Below are 24,473 nucleotides of genomic sequence, written 5' to 3' on the forward strand. Positions count from 1 at the left end.
AGGTATAGTCTTTATTACAAAAGTATTCACACCATCTGCGAAGTTATTTTAACATTATATTCTCCAGGAAAAATTTCCATGATTTTTGTAAATAATAGTTTCTACCTGAGAACCCATGCATATAGACACATCATAGAAATCTTTGCCAGGCTAAAGAGATGGTTCATTGGTGAAAAGGACTTACTGCTCTTTCAGAGAGGACCCAACTTTGGTTCCTACTCCCCATATGAGGTAGTTCACAACCATCTGTAGCTCCAGTTGAAAGAGAACTTAACAGGGGACCTTATGTGTCTGGCTTCTGCAAGCATCTGCCTCACATGGACATACCCACATACAAACACACATAACTACATAATCAAAAATAATAAAAATGAATCTTTAAAACTCACTTTGATTAAAAAGAGTGATATCTAAATGTCATTTTCCTTGGAGTCATACTTTATACTTTCTTATACTCTATTATTTTATGTAGAGCAAAGAAATAGTTTAACTCTGCGTGCTTCCGTTTTAAGGAATTTCCTTGGTATCAGTCAGCATTCCTTTTCCTTTCTCTTTCTTTACGCCAGCACTGGGGATTGAAACTACACACAGGTTTCAACAGTTCCCTATTGCTGAGTTTTAATTCTACACCTTTTTGGCTTGGAGTGTTTATTTTTGTTTGTTTGTGACAGTCTCCCACCAAACTCTTCAGAGTATGCTTGAATTCACATTATTCCCTCTCAGCCTTCCAAGTAGCTGGAAATACAGGTCTTCACCATTAGGCCCTGCTTGTTTTCGTATGAACCCTGGTTGAACTCACAAGTTATGGGTCTCAATAGCATCTTGTGTGATGAAGCATACTGTAAGGCAAATCCTGGCTATTTTATGATATTTTTTAAATAAGTCAGCAAGTTGATAAAATACATGCCAGGCAAATATCATCTTCTCTCAGGTGGACTAAGGTCTCCTGAAGACGCAGTAATGAGGCTAGCAATGCTCTGCTGGCCTAGAAATGCAGAAAGTCTGTGACTTCATCTAGACAACCAGTGAATAGAGTAAAATCAGAGGAGAATCAAAACATAGTCATTTGTGACCCACACCAAAGCGATATGGCTTGCACTGGACTAGAACTAAAAGCAGATGTCTCATCTTCATTTTTTTTAATTCATTGACAAGGAATATAGAGGCAATGTGTTAAATATTCCAATTAATGAAATTTTTCTACATATATGTAGAAATTTTACTTTTCAAAGAATATTTATGGTCAAACATTTAAAATAGTACTAAAATAAAGGCATATATATGCAGATAGAGCTTTTATTTTAATGATGCTGAGATTCCATAAAGGTCTTTATGGGTCTTCTTGTTATCATAAGCATGAAGCATCATTACCTTATGGACATACTAAAATGCTAGAGAGCTCATTAATAAAGAGCTGATCAAGCTAGAAGTACAGCAGATAGCATTATTTAGCATATGCAGCATGTATGTATATGTGTACATGCATGCATAGCATGCATGTGTGAGTACATACCTACATGCATACATACATAATTGTTGTGGTAGTAGAGTACTGATCTATGCTGTTTAGGTAGTTTTAGGCTAAAAGTAATTGTTCTTTTCTCTTTAAAGAAGGCAAAAATTATGGGGCATGATGGCACGTGCCTTTAATCCCTGCACTTGGGATATAGAGGCAAGCAGATCTCTGAATTAGAACCCAGCCTAATTTATATAGCAAGTTCCACAACAACCAGGACTAAAGAGAAACGCTGCCTCCAGAAGAAGAAGAAAAAAAAGATGAAGGCAAAAATCTATATTTATTTGTTTGTTTGTTTGTTTATGTATTATATCAATGCAACAAGAAAATAAAGCTACTTCTTTAAACATTTCCACTTCATGACACAAGTGGCTGGTTGCTACATTTAAGACACAGGAAACTCAATTTGTCTCGTGTATTTTCATATTATACTCTACAAGTATAATTTGTAGTGAATCAGCCCCAGATGAATACCAAACTTAAGAGTTGTACTTCATATGCCCTAAACATGTACTTTGGATTCTTTGGTGTTTAAGGTACCAAAAAAAGGCAAATTAAATTGATGAATAGAGTATTGCCTGCCTATTTCATATACATGTTGACATTTAGATGCAGAAAAAACTCTTTTTACAGGCTTTAAATATGACTTAGCCATAAGAATTCCTGTTTGCTTTTTGTTGATTCGCACAGAGCAGATGGGTGCTTGACGGACTGCTAATCCACAGCTGGAATGGTTTCAGCCGTTTCCACGTGGCCGGGTTAGAGTGGCTTTTCTAGTGGACTGAGAGGGCAGCAGAAGAGGGATATCATTATTCATCAGTATCCCAGTGGGAGCGCTGCCAGCAGAGATTAATTTTTTCTGTTATGCTTGTAAAACAAGCTCAGGTGGAGTCTCTAATCCTCAGGGCACGGGTGGCAGATCAAGAAAGATGCTACAAAGCTAGTTAATTTTCTGATTCTGGGGGAAACAGAAGCTCTGTTAGATGTATAAATACACGATTGCAAATTTAAGTAGCTCAAATCCAAATGGGATCTTCGCAGACATCTGGCATTGAAAATCTTTGTTTTCCTTTGTTGTATTTAAATAAAACATATTAAAAGTTTACCTTAGGAACAAAAATAGTGGTAACTTTAATTACTCTAGCATAATTGATTTTTATGAGTTAATATCTTTTAAAACATTTTAATATTTATAAACTAAAACTAAAACCTTGTATCTAAATACACTCAAAGTTGAATGCAGTTTACAAAGCACCCACCTAAGTATAGTACCTAATAGGCTATTTAAATGGCAGTGGTTTCCAGATGTTTTTTTCTGGTTGTTTGTTTGCTTGCTTATTTTTAAATATATTTCTAGTCTTTTTTCTTCTTCTTTCTTCAGTGCTTGCACTTTATTTTTCAATTTGTGTTTTCTTATTAGCACCTGCTTTACTTACCTTACTAAGTGACCCATCAATTTAGGTAACTATTTAGCAAACATCTACTATATTATCTAAAGATATTATTTAGTCAAGTTCTACAGTTACAAATACTAACTTCCTATGGCACATTCTTTTGAATTCTGAGGTTCAAAATATCACACATCCATAGCATATTATTTGTTTTATTTTGATTTTTGCTTGTGTTTTTGGAAAATAACAGGAAATCAATCAAAACAAAAGGCTGGATAAGAACACACAACCTATAGGTTTAGCCTTTCAAGTTGGTTGTAACTACAATGTCATGAGTAGTTTCCAAGGTCTTTTTGACTATAGTGCAGCAAAAGGAGCTTCAGAATATACATATGTTCACTTAAAGTCAGTCTGTCCCGTGATTCTGCTCATACTTTGCATAAAAGCAAGCTTTCATTTGATTAAGTTTAGATATTTGTTAATTCTGAGTCAATATCATTCATTAAGTGGAGAATACATATTTCTAAGGCTTTCAGGATTAAAAAGCATGATGCTTCATAGTAAACACTTCTATAAAAATGCAAGACTCTCCAAGTCAGGAATATTTTCTCATGCTTAAAACTAGGGAATATTGGAGCAGATTCAAGCAAGTCTCATGGGAGCTAGAGAAATAATTGAAGCTAGGAAGAAACCTGTCTCTCTCTTTTTTTTTTTAAGGTAATAATGATTAGTAACAAATTAGGTAATCATTTCCCCAGTCTTTACCAAATCAACAAGTCATATCTTTGTGATACCAAGAATAAAGTTGTGCCATCTTTCAGTACTACACTAATCCTAAATAAAACCCAAAACTCACTGACCCAGCTTCTCCACTTTGCATGTGTCTGCCATAACTTCTTCAGTTATTCTTTTCACATATAACTTACAAATTGTGTGATTGCTTTTCAAGTAGCATTTAGTCTTCTCTTCAGGGAATATTGTTTCAAGAGAAGAGAAATAATTTATTCAGTCAACCTTTAATAGTAAATAATGCATTGTTAAATCTAAATAAAGAAATAGAATATCAAAATATTTCAGAGACTTTTTTCAAAGATATCCACATTTTTCTTCCTAATCAAAGAAAACATACTTTATTAATACAAGAATTCTTATGTACACCCAGGCATGCAAACTGCTGTTTCTTTTGATCTCTTCTAAGAAGCCTGTAGTTGTACCAAGGAATTTCACAATAGCCTGGAATGGAGTATAGCAAAGCTTTATTTATTTGGGGATAGACTCACAGTAAGGGTAGTGATTTGCAGCCCTCTGCGTAAGCTGGGAACCAGAACCGAATTCAGCAGCAAAGAGGGCGTGCAAGCTTTTCGTCTGCCTTTATGGTACATGAGACCACGCCTGAAGTGGGCTGGTATCTTAAAGATTATTGGCTGAAGTAGTTCCCACAACACCTCCCCACTTTTGTCTAAATAAGAGAGTTCTAAGCCTAATACAAAACTATACACAATAAGAATATCAAGTATTGTTCAGGAAAAAGTAGAGGCAAAAACATACATAAAATTAGAATTACAACCAGCATGAACAGCATCAAACAAGAAACATGCTAAATGTTTTAATAATTATCCTATCCTAGGGAGTCTAAGTCTTACATTAAAAATGGCTTGGCTAAGTCATGAGAGGAAAATAACTATGACAATCTAGTCTAGTCTCAAAGACCTGAGAAAGGAAATAATACTACCTGAGTAAATAGGAAGTGCAATCAGGCAACTTCCAAAAGGTGCCTGAAATGACAGAGACAATCACCTACCTGTGTAATCACCCAAAGTCTCATTTGCAATCTTGGGACAACCAATTTTGACTAAGGCCTACAGTATTTGACAGACCATTTTCAGGGGCAGGAAAGTTTGAAAAACTGTCTTACCCTGTCTTGGCAAGATTTGGCAGTCTTTCTGCTTGCATCCTGCTTATCCAGTTTGGACACAGTGAGTTTTGTCAGTAATCGAAGCAGGGGCAGTTCTTTGCCCAAAGGCCAGTTTTGCCAAGAAGAAAACAAGTTCCAAGTGGAGTATCTTCTGTGCCCAACATTCTCTTGGGAATAGATCAGTGCTGCCAGGAGCAATCGTGCCTTATACCAATAAAAGTTAATTAAATATTTAAATAAAAGATCTACAGATCTTTTAATTGTTTGAAGATTACCTCTCTATGTGAAATGCAGTCTCTGTGCATCTAAAGAAGCTGACTGGTCTAACTATAAGTATGACAAACATGGATGATTATTAACCTGTAATTCTTAAAGACTAAGGTTTCGTATTAAAAACATTAAACAGTCTTTAAACAAATGTGGAGCAAATGAGGACAATGGCCACAAAATGTAAATTATATATATATAATCTTGATCAGAGGTAGATAGTGCAATATGATAAATATATCATAAAATTGTATAAATATGAAAATCTCTGGATCATGGGTTCGGTCCCCACATTGGACACCGATTTGTAGTTATACCAAAGAGCTCCACAATAGCCCAGAATGGGGTATAGCAAAGCTTTATTTATTTGGTTATAAACTCACAGTAATGGTAGCAATCCACAGTCCTCTGCGTGCACTGGGAACTGGAACCAAATCCAACAACAAAGAGGGCCACACACATTTTTCGCCTGTCATAATAGTACATGAGACCATGCCCAAAGTGGGCCAGTATCTTAAAGGCTATTGACTGAAGGAGTTCCCACAACAGAAACCAGATTTTTTTCTACTTCAAATAAAGCTGTTTTTGTGAATTTAAATTGAGGTTTTAAAATAAACTTTCTAATCACTGAATTAAAAGAAATAAAATGTAATTTATTAAGGAAATAATTAATGTTAGATCTTCATCACTGTAGTTAGCACATTCATAGTTATAAAGCAGCACATGAAGATGTACCCCAAGCTGTTTGTTCAGGACTCGTAGGAGCCCATCAGTGCACTTGACTGTTTCTGTTGCCTTCAGTACTATAGCATATGCTATATGCAGAGATGTTTGTTAATTAGACATTTCCAGGGAACAACTTGTTAACATTATGTGCCTTTAAGAATTTACCTTGTGCCGGGCAGTGGTGGTGCACGCCTTTAATCCTAGCACTTGGGAGGCAGAGGCAGGCGGATCTCTGTGAGTTCGAGGCCAGCCTGGTCTACAAGAGCTTGTTCCAGGACAGGAACCAAAAGCTACGGAGAAACCCTGCCTCAAAAAATTAAAAAAAAAAAAAAAGAAAGAAAGGAAGAAAGAAAGAAAGAGAAGAATTTACCTTGTTTCACCAGTTGTACTGTATTGCTACATGTTTTCTGATAGTTCAGAATTTATTGAGATTTTCTTCTTTGTGTTTGTGTTCAACCTTCTTGATTATTATTTTTTTTATTATTTTTATTTAAAAGTTTTTCTTTCATTTTGCATACCAACCACAGTTCCCCTCCCCGCTCCTTCCATTCCCCCCCCAAAAAAAACATCCCCCCATCCACTTCTCAGAACTGCAAAGGCTTCCCCTGGGGAGTCAACAAAGTCTGGCACATCAAGTTGAGGCAGGACCAAGCTCCTCCACCCATATCAAGGCTGAGCAAGGTATGCCTCCATAGGAAATGGGCTCCAGAAAGCCAGTTCATGGACTAGGGATAAATTCTGATCCTATTGCCCGTGACTCCACAGACAGCCCAAGCCACAGAAGTGTCATTCACATTCACAGGCCCTATGCAGGTTCCCAACTGTCAGTGCAGAGTCAGTGAGCTCCCACTAGTTCAGGTCAGCTGTCTGTTGGTTTCCCCACCATGATCTTGATCCCTCCTCCCTCTATGACTGGACTCTGGGATGTTAGCCCAGTGCTTAGCTGTGGATCTCAGTCAGCATCTGCTTACATCACTTACTGGATGCGTTTTTCATACTATCCAAAGAAATAACCCTTTAAAACAACCAAAAGTTATATTTGTGCTCACCTATATTCAGTATATAAATTTATTTGCCACACATTATAACTTAGCTTTCAGATATTTTAGTAACTGTATCTCTTAGAAAGCTGTATTAAGACTTTCAGGTTGTTAAAATGGAGGTTAACAATTCTGCAATATGGATTATGCAATTGCTTGCTTATTTATGAATTGTGAGCTTTTAGAATAGACATTATTTATATATAATGTCCATTATATTTGTATATAATGGACAGAATTTCTCTCGTATTCTCAACTGAATTAGTTGAAATCTTTGTTATTTTATCATCATAATAAGACTGCAATAACCTAAGAATAGCCAGCATTGAAAAATTAAACTAGTCCTAGTCCTAGTCCTAGTCCCTGGGGAAAGTCACCCAAACTGAGTCTCTTTCGAATCTATTTTATACTGAATGCAGGAAGGGAAAGGAGGGGTTATATTTATATTATTCTTGTTTTTAATGCTTTGCTTTGGGAAACAAATCTGAAAGCTATAATGGAAAGCTCTCTTATTTTTTTAGTCAGCAAAATTTGGACTTCTTATGTATTTGATAACATAAAAATTGAGCCAAATAAACTTGTTTAAAGGAGCTTTTTTGAAAGGGCAAAATGTCTGATGTAATTATATGTGTGCCATTTACTGTAGGTTAACATTTAACACATAATAGAAATTATTTTCTGAAACTCTAGTTTAAGAAGTTATCAATTTTCTTAATAACTTCCCGTAACACTTTGATAGCTAAGTACCTTTACCTTCAGTTATCATCGGAATCATTATATATTTTCCCTGCATTTCTGCAGAAAAAAATCTATGTACTATGCTTTCCAAAAGTCTTTTATTTTCCTTTTGCATGTGAGAGGATTTTAACATTTTCTGCTGTTTTTTGTTTGTTTGTTTTTGTTTTTAAGAGAAACAATACTTCTAAGTGCTGTAGTCAGGAGGGGTCTAGTATCTCTCATTACTTCCTCCAAAACCTTGCAAAAGCTCTATCTCAGGCAATATTAGCGAAGTGAACCAATCTCCCTTCTCGGAACACACACTCTGAGAGTGAAAGCTTTGCTTCATTCTTTGATTTGACCAACTTCAGAGCTTTATTTTCAGCAGTGACTGGGTCACTGTTTAATAAGACCAAAGAGAAATCATCACCAGTATAAAACAACTAGACCTCTGTAGAGTGTGTAACAGATAAAAATTTTTCTCTGATATACTTGAACAATCTTCAGAACCAGCCACAGACTTAACCAGAAAGCAAGCCCCCCCCAGATGAAAACACTTGATTATAAGAAGTGTGCTCTCTAAACACAATGAAATTAATTTGTAAGACATTAGCAGGAAGGATTTAAGAAATGAGCAGACACCTGAACTTTAACAACACTTCCACACAACCATAGGCTCAATGGAGAATTCATAATAGAAATTAGAAAATACTTTAAAATAATGAAAACCAGAACATAGTGCGTGAGTCTTTATGATGTACTAAAGCAGTGCTTTTATAAAGTCCTTATGAGGGCAAGCCCTTTGGTTCAGTGGGTAAAGGCATTTCCTGCCATACCTGACAACCTGAATTCAATCCCTGGGACCACATGATAAGGAAGAGAACTAACTCGTGCAACTTGTCCTCCGACCTCCACACAGGCACATGCTGAAGTATGCACACACAAAATAGATAAGTAAATAAAGTCCTAGTTATATAACCCTTTATTTAAGAGCAGGTTGAAATCAAGATCCAACTCACTACTTTAAAAAGCTGGAAGAAAAACAAAAAAAAAAAAAGCCATCAGAAGGAAACATTCGATAAGGATCAGTGTTTAAATGAATAAAACATAGAATATAAAGTAAAGAAAATCAGCTGTAAAATTTTAATCTTTTCAGACTGCTGTAACAAAATACCTTGAAGTAGGTGAGCAGTAAACAACAGAAAATTATTTCTGTCAGTTATAGAGGGTGAGAAAGACAAGATTGAGTTGTCAGCAGATTGAGTGTCTGGGAAGGTCCCATTTCCTAGGTCATAGATGACCATCTTCTCTGTGCTCACATGGCAGGAGAGTCTTGTTGGAAAAGTGCTGATCTCTCCTACTCTTGACCTCTCTAGTTCCATCATCTATTTCCCTCCGTGGTGCCTCCCTGAGGTTCCATCATCCATGAATTGTTTCAGACACAAGCACTTCATAGCAGAAGACAAAAGCTGATTCTTTGCAAAGATAAACTTCTCAAAACTTTAGGTAAAAAGAAAACATTGAGCTTGACAATAGTGAAGCAAAAAACTTGACTGTGACAACTTCAGAAATCATATGAATTACACGGGTATTGATATATATATTTCCCCCTTAAATATATGTATAACTTAGTTGAAATGGATTTTCAAAAAGATATAAACTAGGGCTGGAGAGATGGCTCAGAGGTTAAGAGTATTGCCTGTTCTTCCAAAGGTCCTGAGTTCAATTCCCAGCAACCACATGGTGGCTCACAACCATCTGTAATGGGGTCTGGTGCCCTCTTCTGGCCTACAGGCATACACAGAGACAGAATATTGTAAACATAATAAATAAATAATTAAAAAAAAAGATATAAACTATGCAATGATAGGAATAAACAAAATATTTCAATAGATGTAACCCAGGCAAGGAGATTGAATTAAGCCTTTTAACAGCTTTTTATTAGGAAAGGGGAAGCCCCAGAAGCTGGTGAATCATGTCAAATATTCAAAAATTTTTCATCCACCCCATCTTTGAAAAATACGAGAGGAAAAGACAATTCTGAACACTTTATGACACTAGAGGTACCCTAATAACAAAACCAAATAAATCTTTCCCCAGAAATGTAGATTAGTATGTCTTTGTGAATACAGATGTGAAAACCCTCACCAATTAAAGCCAGGATCATCATGAAAAGATGGTCTGCCCTAATCAAGTATGATCTACCAGTGAATGCAGGGTTGACTTAATATCTAAAAACCTAGTGAATTAACTAAGAATATTAATGCAACAAAGAACAATCATTTAATCACTCAGGAAGCTGGGACAACATTTAATAAAACCCAACACTTTCATAGTGGCAATAATCAAAACAGGAATGGGAGTGGTGACTGTGTGTGTGTGTGTGTCTGTGTGTGTAGTGAGGAATGAGGGACGGGGCACATGTGCCATGTTACCATGTAGAAGTCACAGGACAACTTCTGGGAGTTGAGTTTGCTTCCTATGCCATGTGGGTCCTAGGATCGCCAGACTTGGAGACAGGGGCCTTTTCTGTTGTTCACACACTAGGCCATCTCAACAGTGAGAGGTCTTCTTAAAGAGTGATGCAGACATAAATATTCATCACTTTGGGCTGGATACCAAGAATGTATTTGCAAATTACTTACCTGTTTTTAGAATACTTTTAATCCATGCAACTAGAAATCATTATAGTAAGAAAATTTCAAGAAAACATTTATACACATCTTTTCTCATATATGGAATCTAGAGTTAAAATTATGTATTATATGTATGTGTAAAAGGAATTTGTATCTAAAATAAGTAAAACAAATAATCTCTATGTAAAAGATAAGTTATTCAATTAAAAAATTAACAAGAGATCTGAATAGATATTTTCCCCAATTGTCCAGTAAGAGCAGAACAAGGATTTAAACATCATTATTAATAGTGAAAATGCAAACCAAACCCATAATGCAGTGTATTCCATACTGTAAGACAGTGGTGTGGCCAAAAGGACATACCATAAATAGTGCTGGGGAGAATGTGGAGATTACAACTCCCAGGCGTTACTGTTTGGAATGTAAATTGTCAATTTGTTTTTTGAAAATGGTCAGCTGTTCTTCAAAATATTAAGTAATTACCACATAGCACTCCAACTTCAGTCATAGATATATACCCACAGGAACTGCTGGATTTTCGGGCCCAAACTTTTACACAAATGATTATATTAGGTATTTTTCCCAATTGGAAACAACCCAAGTCAGTCCATCAACTGAAGAGGAGACAGGAAAATGATGTGTTCATAAGATATATTTTCTAGGTTCTCAGGCACTGGCTTATGAGAACCCAGCTGTTTTCCCCCTTAAGTATATTGTGGAAGTAATTTTCTTGATAATTCTCTTGGTGTCGTTTCTTACAGACTTCAAATGATTTTAAATATAGGAATAAATGTTTTCTAACCATTTGTCATTAACCCTCTAATATGGGGGGAACCTCTTTATTTGGTACTCCCATCCTCCTTCAATTACTCTCTTCCTTTCTTCCATTCACTGCCAGTCAGAGAGGGAGAGAGGGAAAATGGGAGCAAGGACTGGAGAGAGGGAGAGACCTCAGCTGTTCCAACTTTTCCATCCTTTTGTGATCCTCCTGTGTTCTGAACTAATGTGGTCCAGATTCTTCAGAGGCTCACAGCACCCTTCTCAGAACCGGTGATATAGTGTTTTGTTGTTTTGTTTTGTTTTGTTTTGTTTTAGTACACATTCTCCCATTTTATAACATTTTGACAACCGTGCTTACTTTGATATTTTCTCTCTGGAAATTGTACTTACAAATCATAGCCATTTCTTTTTCTTCCACGTTGTCACTGGCTCCGCCTCTTCCTGTGTCATGCTCCAAACTTGTTTGTAGACTGCTTGCGTTCTAGAATTTCACCATAGTTACTACAGTTTAAATACTGCCTCTAGATAGGCAAGTCTCATGACATACACCAAACTTGGTGTCTCTGTTCACCTACACCTGCACAGTTCTGTTCGCTACCTACCCCATCATCCTTCTGTGAGCCTCGGTGCCCAGAAGGCTGAAAGTCTCAGCTGCTGCGTGACAGTCCTTTGCAGGGTAGTTGTTTGTATTTCCAAAAGGGTTGCTTCCTCCTTCCTTTTCCACAGCTTCCCATACCAAGCCAATTACCAACTTCATTCATTTCTTCCTTCTTAATTTTCTTTCTGAAATTTCTCCCTTTTGTGGGAATTTATTCTTCAGGTCTTGTCTGGTTTCTCATTAGCCTGCATCCAAACAGAATATCTCACAAGATCTTCCTGTTTCTTATTTTAGTGTATAGGACTCATATCCTAATCTTTCAAAGCACTGTGTCTGTCCTCCACAGCTCTTCAGTATGCATCTAAAGAACTGTCTTATATCTTTATATCTCTTCAGCTAGACTCTGTCACCCTTAAACACAATGTGTATGCTCAGCCTGTCTCATGCCTCTCCTTTTGAGTCCCACCTAGATGGTTTCTAACATCCCTTTGTCTACCTTGCCTCTGTATCTTCTTAACTTGACCTCGGTGGCTCTTGTTTCATTTTGTGGCACAGTATTTGTTCCACTTATTTGGTAGTTCTTTTAAGCATTGCCTTGAAATACTTCTTATATGTTTTGCTTATGTTGATATTTCACTTTTAGATTTACCTAACTTGTTAATATATTTTTAACTCCTAAAACAAAAATACTCGGAAATTATTTAACAAATTAGAAATACTTTACTGATATCCCTTAGTATCATTCACCCAAATTTTTTTCAATGTTCTTGTTTATGTTATGTTTGCTATATTCTCATAGTCTATAGAAATGCAATTTATAAGGAAAGACACCTCTGCCAGACACGATAGTACACACCTCAAATCCCAACACTTAGGAGGCAGAAATAAGATCTGGAGTTCAAAGCCGTCCAGGTTTTATACCCAAGCCTATACCACATTAGACCATGACTCAAAAGAAAAAAGAGAGAGAGAGAAACAGAAAGAAAAGGTCACTACTAATAAATATTTAAAGTTGTATGAGCAGAGGGAGGGTGATAAAATAATTTATTTCATAGTTATAGATAGATTGTTTTATGTGTTTTAAGGTTGTTTAATTACCCTATATTGCTCTTAATCTCAATATCCTTTGTTATGTTTTAAACTTCAAGATTTTTCTTTCTTAAAGAGGAAATATCAAAACATTATTAAGCTATATGGCATTTTTTATTATATCCCTGAAAACTGAGAAATTTTTTTCAAGTTTCATCAAAGAGCAATTTTTTAAGGACTTAGCTATAAATCCTGGGGAATAGAAGTTTCTGATGGAATTCCTCCCACTGAAATTATTTTAAGTACAACAGAACTGATGTTGCCCACTATTGTGAGATCCCTTAAAAATCCAGCTGTCAACCAGGTGGTCCTTATTACAGTGGAGACAGTATGATGTTATTTCTTATTCATATTTATTTTTGGCAAATAATTTTATGCCCTAAATTGCCTGGCAGCTAGACATCTGTCTATAAGTTTTAAGACATTGATACAAATCGGACACATGTTTTTAGATAAACCTGAAAAGACACATGTAGAGCTTATGAGAAATCATGATTATAGTCATCAATGTTTATATTTTCCATCTTTGTTATTTGGATGCTTTATTAGAGTGAAATAAATAAGTTATTTAAGTAACTAAATCTTTTTATTAATTTTATTATTTTGTAATCTTTTGTAACATAGGGTTCTTTTGCTTTTTCCTTGAAACTGAAATATGAGGTTCATTCCTTGTGTACTACTTTGCACTGAGTTTTGTGATCACTATAAATGCTATGTAAGTCTGTTTTGATGTCTTGTATTTTAGAAGCTCCACAGCTCTACAGTATGCATCTAGTAGTGTAGTGTGTGATTTATTCAATTTGACTATATTTTCCTAATAAAAGTACAAATTGTGTTGAATCAATATAATGTATTTGATAATATATGAAGATATTTATATTGCCGTTTTAATGTATTAGCAACTGAATAGAAGATAATCTGAAGTAACAGGCAAAGCTATCAGAAGGCACATTATCTCCTTTCTGGCTTGGTAAATATGAGCTTACTTTGCAAATGGTATTATAAAATGCCTACTGCCCAATTAATTTAGTACTTCTGAAGGCAAACAATTAGGGTCCCTATCAGGGAAATTTACTGAAATGCTTTTCGAAAGCTTCAGTGGCCATAAGACAGCGCTGGAATGTGAGAAAACTAATTTTGGTTTGTTTTAACACCTCAGAATGTTACAAATTAATCAAGTGCTACTTAAAGTCTAGAACTCATTAACTTTTTAAGTTTTCCTTTTCCCATGACAGAGATTAGGTTATAGCATAACGCTTTAGTTCTCGTTGATTAGACTGCCATCCCCACTGTGCATGTGCCCTTCTCTCTGCAGTGTAGTGAGTGCAGGCAGGAGTCTGTGCAGTGATGTAAAAGAACTAGTTTACTGCTACTGAAGGTTTGCAGAAGAACAAGCAGGTGCCCATTCCAGCTCTGTCTGCGGAAGTAAAGCACACATATTACTACTGAAGCTGGGAGGGAAAATCTGTGTTACTCAAACATACATTTGCTAATAAAGAAAAGACCTTAATGACGTTACAAGTGTTTAAGCATTAGATTTTTAATGGCCTCAGTCCATGTGAGATTTACAAATCAAATAAAAGTGCCAGAGCCCATGCCTACTAATAGCTAGAAGCTCTCATTCAGGGCAGACCTACCAGGTTGTTGTAGTAGAAAAGCAAGTTGTGTGCCATCATAGAAAGAAACATTGTGTAGGAATGTATATCTCCTATAGACTGAAAACCAGTATAGATATTCAGAAACAAGATGTAGCAGCATCCATGCATTTTTTAAATTTTTATGTTATGTGTAAGAGGGGGCTATAGAACAGATTGAGGTTTGTAATGAACAGGGGCAAATTGAAAAGTATTGAAAGAACAGCAGGAACCATTTGTAATTATAAAAGACATTTCTTCATTCTGGTTTTTCTTTCTTTTTTAATCTAAAAACAGTAGCAGGGGGTTGCAAGCAGAGTTCATCACAGGTTGTCAATCACTGTCATTTAGCATTTGCAGTGGAAGATGTCTTTATTCAAAGACAGCTGAGCAAATCAGAGACACAGATTTGTAGTTAGTAGTCTGTCCAGCCTGCTCTAAATAAACAAGGCCAGGGCTAACAACCAGCCTCTCACATAAAAATATAATGGACTCCTCTGACCTTGCTGCCCTCCATTCAGCTTCAATCCCTGTTACATAAAAGCTTCACTACCCACATTCAATTTCCTTTAATTACCTACATGATGTAGATAAGAAAATGAACCTTCCTTACAGTCAATGATCACACACAGGAAATTATACAACTTGTTTAAAATTAGAGGAGTAATTTGGAGATAAATAATTCTATATGTCCTGCTGAAGAAGTGTCTAAAAAGAGTTTTTGTTGGGCTGTTTGTTTTTAACCAGGAATTTGTATTATTTTCCTAGTTCTGCTGATCCTGGGATTGTTGCTTTTCTAACCAATCTAAATTGAGTTTTTTAGAAATTCCTTTTGTGAGTTTTCTAAACCATCCATCGTAATAAAACACTTGTGGGGACATAGAAGGTGCGCAAAGTGGTGAAACAAGCATGTCACATGCTAAAGAGCTTAGAAAATTGTGAAAGGGAATCCAACAAGCAAGTGTGCATGACTTTTCACAGCAGGGTCTGGCAGAGCAGTAGTGGATTAAATAGCAGTTGTCTTCAGCCTTCATTTTAGCTCGACTTCTGAGGTCCATTATCAATCTACCAGCAACAGCAGCAAGAAGCCAGTAATACTTTTACTCAGCGATCTAAAAATCAGTAATAACTTTTCATTTGTGTGGATCATGCCATTTGAGTATTGATTAGGAAACCATGTAAGATTTCCAAATTACGTGACTTTTCTGAATATGTGAAGATAAATGATTCTTTCATTTTTTTTCCTGTCTACATGGTATCTTCAGTTAGTTCCACTGAGGTGCCCAGAAAAGTGTGTTACCTTGTCACCCACACAAGTACCTTTATCAACATTGAACTATAATGTATTTAAAAGAGGACCTGCTTGGGATCAGAGACGAAAGCCCACAATATCAAATTATACTTTAAGAGGATACAACTTCCAAATATCCTTTAACTATCCCTTGTAACAGGAAATTATTTTCTTTGAAAGAACCAATGTTTTCTGTGACTGAATGACATTACAATTCTGTGATTATTTGAGTGACCAACATGATAGTTCAGCAGGAAAAGGAAGTTGATCTGAGATGATAAAATATATCTACATAGTTATAAACAAATATACATACATGAAAATTATAGAACAAAACTCAAATAATTGACTCCTAAGTCACTTCACATCATGTGTGATATCATATATGGAGATCAAAGTCATTATTATAATACCTCGCATTTGCAGAAAGCTTTTACTGTCACATTGAATTCTCATACCAAGCCTCAAGTTAAGATAAGAATTTGGGCTTCAGGGGTACAGTAGGTCTCTGAAAGAATCATAGTTTTTAAACAGCAGAGCTGAAGATCTACCTTCTATATCAATTTCCTGGTCACTCATCCCTCAACTGCCCCATACCATACCATCCACCCTGCTGAGTTGTGTAGCGTTAAGACAATGAATTACTTACCACATTCTTTGAATTCCACTTAATTTAAACATTGAGCAGAAAAGAAAAGATCTTTGGAGTTTGGGCTCCTGGTAGACATTCTAGTTTCAAGCCCAGGTGCTGCCCCAACCTTGAAAAATCAACAAAGGAAATAACAGCTTTAGATGATGAAGCCTTTTTTACTGTAGATAATTACAGAAATTGCTGTTAATTTTATGTTCTATAAATATTTATAAGCCAAATAACTATTTTGGTGAAAAGTGAAATCTGTGTCAAACTGAAAATCGAGAGACACGTTTTACCTAATATACCAGATGGACAAGGTACTTTGGCCGTGTGCTGTTAGCAAGCATACATGTAGCCATAACTTATGTTTGAAGCACAGTGGTAATGTTGTCTTTAAAGACTATTTTCTCATGAATCATTCCCCCCTTTTTATGTTTATCTGTGGTCCGAAACTCCTACAGCCTACATCATTCCATTTGATTTTGTTTACCACTGTGCAGCAATAACACATTTTAAATATACACTTAGTAAAAAAAAATTATTCAAAACACTAACACCTTACTAATGTATTTATTTAAATACTTATAATTTTATTAATTAGCGTATATATAAATTTCAGAAAGAAATCAGATCTTTTTAGTTCAGAAAGATTGCTTTCTGTACTGATAAGAGGTCTTACCATGGTGCTCTGTTTACACGATAGCCATTGTTGGCTAGCCTGCCCTGACAGTCGCCTCACCCTGTGTACAACTTGGGTGGCTGCACTGCAGAAGATGTTCCCAACCTGAAATGTACTTCAGCTGTTCTCAGACTCTTCTGATACTGATACTCCTGGCAATGAGCACATTCAGAAGCCTGGAGAAGAAGGGATTAAAGAGTAAATCGGGCCATTCAGGAAGAATTGGCACAGTTTAGAGAACACTAGTGTCACATCTTACATGGAGTTGGGATTCTGAGATTGGGAAGTAAAACCCAAAAAGCCAAAGTTATCAGAATAACTTCTCGAGCCTGAAGCACAATAAGGCATGTATGTAACTCATGGCTGCTCAGATACATATCATCTCATTTCAACAGCAGGAGTTTCTTGGTTGGCATTTGAGCACATCTTTATTTCTTTAATACCAAATGAGGCAGTTAGCTCACTCGTATATCCTAATTTTACAAAATGTGAGTCTTGGCTGTTTGTGAGGCCGCTAGCAGTGAAGTCAGTATTCATCCCTACTGCATGGATTCCCTATGGAGGGACAGCCTAGATGGGGCGGGGGCTTGGTTCTGCCTCAAGTGTTGTGGCAGACTTGACCCTCTCTAAGGAGTGGATGGGAGTTGGGGGTTGGGAGAAGGTGGAGAGAACAGAATAGGAGGGAGAGGGAACTGGGGATGTAAAATAAGATTGTTTTAAAAAGAAAAACAAAAAGCAAAAATGTGAGCCTAGCTTGACCTTGAAGCTATCAACTCTAATTACAACCCAGGAGAGGCCAAGGCCGGATCACTACAAGCTCTCACACCCAGCCTGGGCTCCAGGGTGAAATCTAGTCCAGATTGTTCTGTAAGTGCGATCATTTCGCTAAGCAGCAACAACAAAATCTTCCTTTGAATATCAGAATGACAGTCACTCCAGAAAGATGTCTGCATGTTCAGAACTGGTAAATCAAGGCCTATTATAGAAGAGTTCCCCCATCACAGAGGAAGAAGCTATATATGTTTATAAGTAAATTGTGTTTGCATTATTGTATATGTGAATCTGTGTCATAATCTAAATAATTATTTGGACAATTAACAATATTAATTAAAAATACTTTTAATTAGCATTTCAGTCCGATTATAATTTTCTATTTTTTTAATTGATCTTTCTAAATAATTTCTATGTCTCATCTTCCTCATACTCAAAACCTAGAGATCCAATTTGGTTTTCAATGATAAAAGAGTAACCGCATTTTTCTTTTCAGTAAAAGATGAGAAGTAATAATGGTTTTGAAAAATCTGAGATGTCAGTACACGTTGATCTTGTTGTACAGGCCTTAATCTGATTTATCGTCCTTTCCAACCTTACACCTAACTGCCTGGATTGGTGCCATCTCTGTTAGTAGGGTTTGTGTGTTTGACAGACAGTGTTGCTCCCTGTTTCCTGCCTTCTCTACTATTAAATGCATTATCATCTCCCTTCTCCTGGAGGCACAAACTCATACCATCTTTAACTACCTTTTTTAAATTTTATTTTATTGTTATTTGCTCTTTACCTTCTATTCTCATTGAATGCAGATAGTTTCTCTTTCTGTCCTGCAGATTCTCCTCTGGGAAAGTTTCTAACACATCCCTTCTTCTTCAGCACTCTTCTCTCAATAGCAGCGCTTGATACTACAGTTCCAGTAACTATTCATCTGTATAAGTTGTTTTCCTAATATGATTTTGATATCCTAGAATGGAAAAAAAAAGCACCTGGATTTCTGAGCCAAATTCTTCCTTATCTGCCCTTGACTTGTTTGTTTGTTTGTTTTCCCTTATACCAGTTGTCAAGACAGGGAATATGAAGTGGGCTTGCTGATAAAGATCTGGATGGAAAAAGATGATAGGTCAGCCTGTGGGTGACAGTGCTTCTGTTCTAAAATTTAACTGTTACAGAACAGTATTGTGCTGGAAAGTTTGGTGTCAGCTTGATACAAGCTACAGTCATTTGAGAGGAGAGAACCTCAACTGAGAAAATACCTCCATAAGATCAGGATGTTTGCATTTTCTTAATTAGTTATTGATGTAGGAGGGACCGCTTGTTGTGGGTAGTGCCATCCCTGTGCTGAGAGTCCTGGGTTCTATATGAAAGCAGGCTGAGGAAATCATATTGAGCAAGCCAATAAGCAGAATTTCTCTATGGCCTTTGTATCAGCTCCTGGCTCCAGGTTTCTGTCCTGACTTCTTTGATGATAAGCAGTGAAATGGAAGTGTAGGCTAAATAAACCACACATGGCATTTCATCACAGCAATAGAAAACCTAACTAAGACAAATGTGTAGTTGGTCTTTCCTTATTGACAGATGACTTCCAAAAAGAGAACAGAAATGGCTTTCATAAAGAAAATCAAGATTAAATTAGAGGCAACATATTAACTGCTGATAGATACTTCTTACATAAGGAAGCCAAAAGGCCAATGTTGTGCAACAACTTACAAAACAAAACTTGAAAAGAAATGTGACATTTGTTCAAATTATTATAGTTTAAAGGAATATAACATAATATTCAAGTTACTCAGCAATTAATTAATATAATTAAAACTAACTTTACACATATTTTTCACTCTCTTAGCCTCACCATTTTCCTCCCCATTAGAGGACAGTGTTCTCTGGACCCTCTTCACTTCTCCCTTCATATCTGTTTATAGCCTAACTACGTTTTTCTTGAGGATACAACTTTGCTTTTCTAACTGGGTCACATATCCTTGCTGGACTCTTGGATTTTCCAGTTATCTCCTTTTCACATTTGTCTTTCTGTCAGTCTTCCATGTATGCCTGCAGTTGATTTAATAATGTCTTTAGGCACTAGTGGGAGGGCTTCTTTATCCAGAAGCTGGTACTGACATGAAGTAGGTGTTCAACAGTTGCTTCTTTAGATTAATTCATTTTACTCAAGTTTTTAAGTAGGACTATTCCTATCAATACTCTAATCTTTTTCATTAGGATCTAACACCACAATCATTCCTCCCATATTTTGGTACTCACAAAGACACACACACATAAATATAATTTTTTATTTTAATAGAAAATGAAAAATTTTTAAATGTAAAATATTATATATAAATACTATATCTGGATAGTTGAGTACATAGTATGTATTGACACAGAGTTAGTAGAATACTTGGATTTTATTACAATATTGAATTCCAAGAAATAAAACCTGTAGATACTGTTTCATCATTCTGTCATGTTTTATAAGCAGAAGTCCACAATTTAAAAACAAATGTTATCTTACTCACATGTATGTGAACATTAGCCTCTCCAACTCTTAAGTGATAGCAGTCATCAGTATGCTTTCTGTTACTATAGATTAGTTTGTAGTTACTAAGAGTTTTCATGTAGCATAATTCTGTTGTGACTTAACTTGTGTTGTGGAAAGTATTAATAGTTAATTCTTTTCACTGAGTAGCAGAAATTTGCATCTATGTAGAACACAGATGTTTATCTCTTCACCTGTCGATGTTAATGATGTTGTCAATTTCTGCATACAAACTTTGTGTAGCTGTATATTGGGTGCATTGTAAAAATGAGATGATTGAGTCATGTGACAGGTGTGTTTCTGAGTTTCAGTGAATATAAGACTATTCCAAAGAGATTATAACATCTTGTATTCTGGTCAAGATTTTCATCGCTCCTTTTAATACTTGGTTTGTCAGTTACACAAGTTTTAAACATTTTTGTTTTTATTTTCCTAAACTAGCAATATTGCACCTCTTTACATGAAATAATTCTTAAAACTTTTTGACATTTATGTGAGGCTGGCCTTAGTATGTGATGTTTTCAGCGATAGTAATTGCTAACCATCTAACTGTGGATAGTAACCAGTATCCTTGGAAATAGTCTGTAATGTTGTGGGGGAGGTGACCCATTGGCTGACAGCTCAACAAGATATAACCCGTACCTGGTACTGGGGATTTTATTTGGTAGCATATGATATTTGGTTGGGGTATTGTCCCTGCATTATATGCTAACACCATTTAAATTCCTGTTGCATATAAATCTTAGAAACCATTTTTTTTAAGCCAGGTGAGGTCCCACATTCTTTTAATCCCAGCACTGCAGAGACATAGGCAGACACATAGTTCCAGGACAGCACTAGAGCTATATTGCACAGGCTGGCCTGGAACTCATAACAGTCCTCCTGCCTGAGCCTCCTGGTATTGATCCTACAGGCATAAGCCACAATACCCACTATATAACAAGTCGTAAAGTCGTGTAGTGATAGCTTTTCTGCTTTGGTGTCCTTTTTCTGAGTTTCGGCTTTTCGAGCTCCTCTGGATTTCCTTATGAATTATGGCACCAACTTGTGAATTTCTACCAAAAGAAAAAAGGAAAGAATTTCTGTGGTTTTTGTTGGAACTATTTTAGGCCAGTAAGTCAGTTTGAGTGAGACAACCAAGGGATGCCCATCCCTTTAGTTACATTTTGTTGAACTTTTTTTAGAAGCATTACATAGTTTGAATTATATGGATTTTGTGTATTTGGTAGATTCATCTTTAGGTAATCCTCATGATTTATACCATTGAATTTTGCAGTTTCCAAAATTTTAGTTCTGCATATCCAAATTCATTGAATAGTTCTAGATGATCATGTTGGCCGTCTGTCAAGCTTTCTACATTGATGATCAAATCAAGACAGTTTTGGTTCTTCCTTTCAATCATCATGCCTTTTTATTGCCTGATGTCACTGGCTGGACCTTTGTAATAATGCTGAATAGAGAGGTATTAAAACACGAGCAAACTTCCCTGCTTTTGGTGGTGGTGGTGTTGTTTCTGTTTGGTTTGGTTTGGTTTGGTTTGATTTGATTTGTTACATATTCCAGATTATCTGAACACAGGTTTCCCAGTGACTCTCTTGTTATGACCTCCCAGCTCACTGTAAAAGAGCTGGGATTATAAATTGTGTCTAACACTTAATATGGATTAATTTCAACCCACAAATCCACATAAAGTGTCAGACTAATTTATAATCCCAGTTTCTTGTACTCTACCAACTTTTTTATAAATTTAGAAACTTAATTGGATAAGCAGTATCTCACATTCTTAAAGCATTTTTGTGGTTGATTCTGTTACCACTATAAAATGAACTTTTTATTTTTAATGTTTTCATGAAATATATTTTGATTATATTTTTCCCTCTTCCAACTTCTACCAGATCTTCCCTACCTCCCACCCAATTACATGCTTTTTCCTTTGCCTCTTTCAAATAACAACAACAAAAATATAAAAATATTTAAAAAACACACAGCAGCCATGGAATCCATTTGTGTTGGTCAGCTCCTCCTAAACATTAGGCCTTCCCTGAAGTGTACTTGATAGACCTGTGTCAGCCCACTGGAGAAATCTGATTTTGTCTCTCCCAGCAACTGTCAGTTGCCATTAGCATCTTAGAAGTGATATTTTGACCCCACTTTCTCTTCTCTATGCGGGGCTGTTTGTCTGGCTTAGATTTTTGCAGGTGTTATGCCTACTGTCACAGGCTCTTTGAGTTCATATGTATATCAAAAAGCCCTGTTGAGTCTGTAAGAATGGTGTTTCTTTGGAATCATCAATTGCCTCTGGCGCTTAGGATCTATAATATTTGACTCACCAAAGTGAGACAAAGAAGAAATAAACAGTTTAAATAGGTCAATAGCCATAGTGAAATAGAAGTGGTATTTAGAAATCTCCTAACTGGTAAAAACCCAGGGCCAGAGGAATTCATTACAGTATTCTCCCAGACCTTTTGAACTTCTTCTGTGGAGAATTCTCTGTTCAGATCAGTACCCCATTTTTCAATTGGGTTAATTGGCTTTTTAAAGTTATGTTTTTTAATGATTTTTTTCTCCCAACTTTAGATAATTTTCTAATATACATTCTCTAAATTAGTTAATATCAGGCTTCCTGATGCTGTGACCCTTTAATACAGTTCCTCAGGTTGTAGTGAACCCAAACCATAAAATTATTTTCACTGGTACTGCACAACTGTTCTCCAACCTGTGAGAAGGTCGTCTAGACAATGTTTTGATGGAGACTCAAAGAGGAGTTCCTTGTGATTTCTAGAGCTCGTGTGCACACTTTCTCCATTTCCTCACCCTTGGTGTCTGTTTTCTCTGGTATTAATGCATAAAAACTTTAGCTACCTTCATTTCTGTGGATTTACAACTTCATCTCCTTGTCTGCTTGGATTGTGCTTTTCTAGAATATATCTTGGAAAATATCTATACTGTAAGCTAGACAACTGTAAGGCTCACCTAGCTTGGTTCCTAAATATCAAGCGTTCCATGGCCAATACCTTGAGAATCACTGCTTTGTTCTTTCCATATTAACCAAATGTTATGAAACCATTTGTAACATTAACCCATCCCTGATGCCACAGATGGAATTGAACTTTCATATCGACAACAGTAGACTGACTCTCAACTACATATTTGAAAAAATAAGATTTTTCTAGTCACAAAAATATTTTAAGTAAGTAGATAAATCTTAATGGAACAGGCTACCTACTTTTAGGCTTTTGTCTCTGTCATGTCAGTCATAAATATCTATTGAAGTTTCTTAAAAAATCATTAATAAATTAGCAATTAGTGCACGATAATTTGATGATGAGTTTGTTTTTTGTTTTTGTTTTTTTTTTTACTTTTATCTGCATTTATTTCATGTTGAATTTATTCCTGTGCCATAAGTTTTTGTTTCTTCAGTTTCTTCTGGGATATCTTTTTCTTCTATGCAGCCTCCTCTTCTGGCTTTGGAACAATCTGTTCCTTTTCAGTGAGGATCATCTCGATGTGGCAGGGGATTAACCCGTACATGAGCTCTGTAAGTTCGTCGGCTCATCTTAGATGCTTTGTTCACCTGGATGTGCTCAATGACCAGAGAGTCCACATCTAAACCCTTCAGTTCAGCATTGCTCTCTGCATTCTTCAGCATGTGCAGCAAACATTCTGCACTCTTTTTGGGCCACCGACCCTGTGTCCAGCCCCACTGTTTGGCCAGGGCGCACCTACCGACTCCACCATTGTACCGTCAGAATGGCACACACTGCTTCTTCAAAGTGACATCTTTCAGATACTTGGTGGCTTTTCGGATATGCATACCCTTGATGGCCTGGGCCGTTTCACGGGTGTTCTTAAAGTGAACCCGAAGGTTTGATCCTCTCGATTTGTATGATTTTGTAGGGTTTTCTGGGTCAAGAGAGTAGCGAACCATCTTCACGGGTCACCTCTGGAGTTTTTAGTTGATGATCCTGTTCTGTGTCCTTTGCTTGCCTCACTAGTACCATTACTGATTTTCCTTCCAGCACTGCTTTGTTTGTCCCCCTCTCGAAAGATCAAATGCCTCACTTTTCATAAAAATACATGAAGTAGGTTGCCCAAACTGAAATACTCTGTAATGCTCTGTTCTTAGCATAGCATAGCATTCATTACACTTTACGGAACTGTCTGTTTTCCCTAGTGGGAACACAGGTTCTCATTCACTGGTGTGGCCCCATGCTCATAATAACATAGCACCTTGTAGATCCTCTGATTTTTTTTTTTTT

General features: G+C 36.3%; 1 protein-coding gene and 1 pseudogene across 1 annotated transcript in view; one reads left to right on the forward strand and one right to left on the reverse strand.

Annotated features, from left to right (window-relative positions):
- Positions 1 to 24,473, forward strand: part of Ascc3 (activating signal cointegrator 1 complex subunit 3) — a 289,294-nt gene that overhangs the window by 240,550 nt on the left and 24,271 nt on the right. The window contains exon 37 of the mRNA XM_050120173.1: positions 23,861 to 24,079. Within this exon, the coding sequence (XP_049976130.1) occupies positions 23,861 to 24,079 (219 nt within the window). The remainder of the gene's footprint in view (positions 1 to 23,860; positions 24,080 to 24,473) is intronic.
- On the reverse strand, positions 23,602 to 24,155 carry LOC126487414 (60S ribosomal protein L17-like; annotated as a pseudogene).

This window comes from Alexandromys fortis, unplaced genomic scaffold (genome assembly GCF_014885135.2).
Source record: "Alexandromys fortis isolate MF-2015 unplaced genomic scaffold, M_Fortis_MF-2015_v1.1 scaffold_141, whole genome shotgun sequence".
NCBI lineage: Eukaryota > Metazoa > Chordata > Mammalia > Rodentia > Cricetidae > Alexandromys > Alexandromys fortis.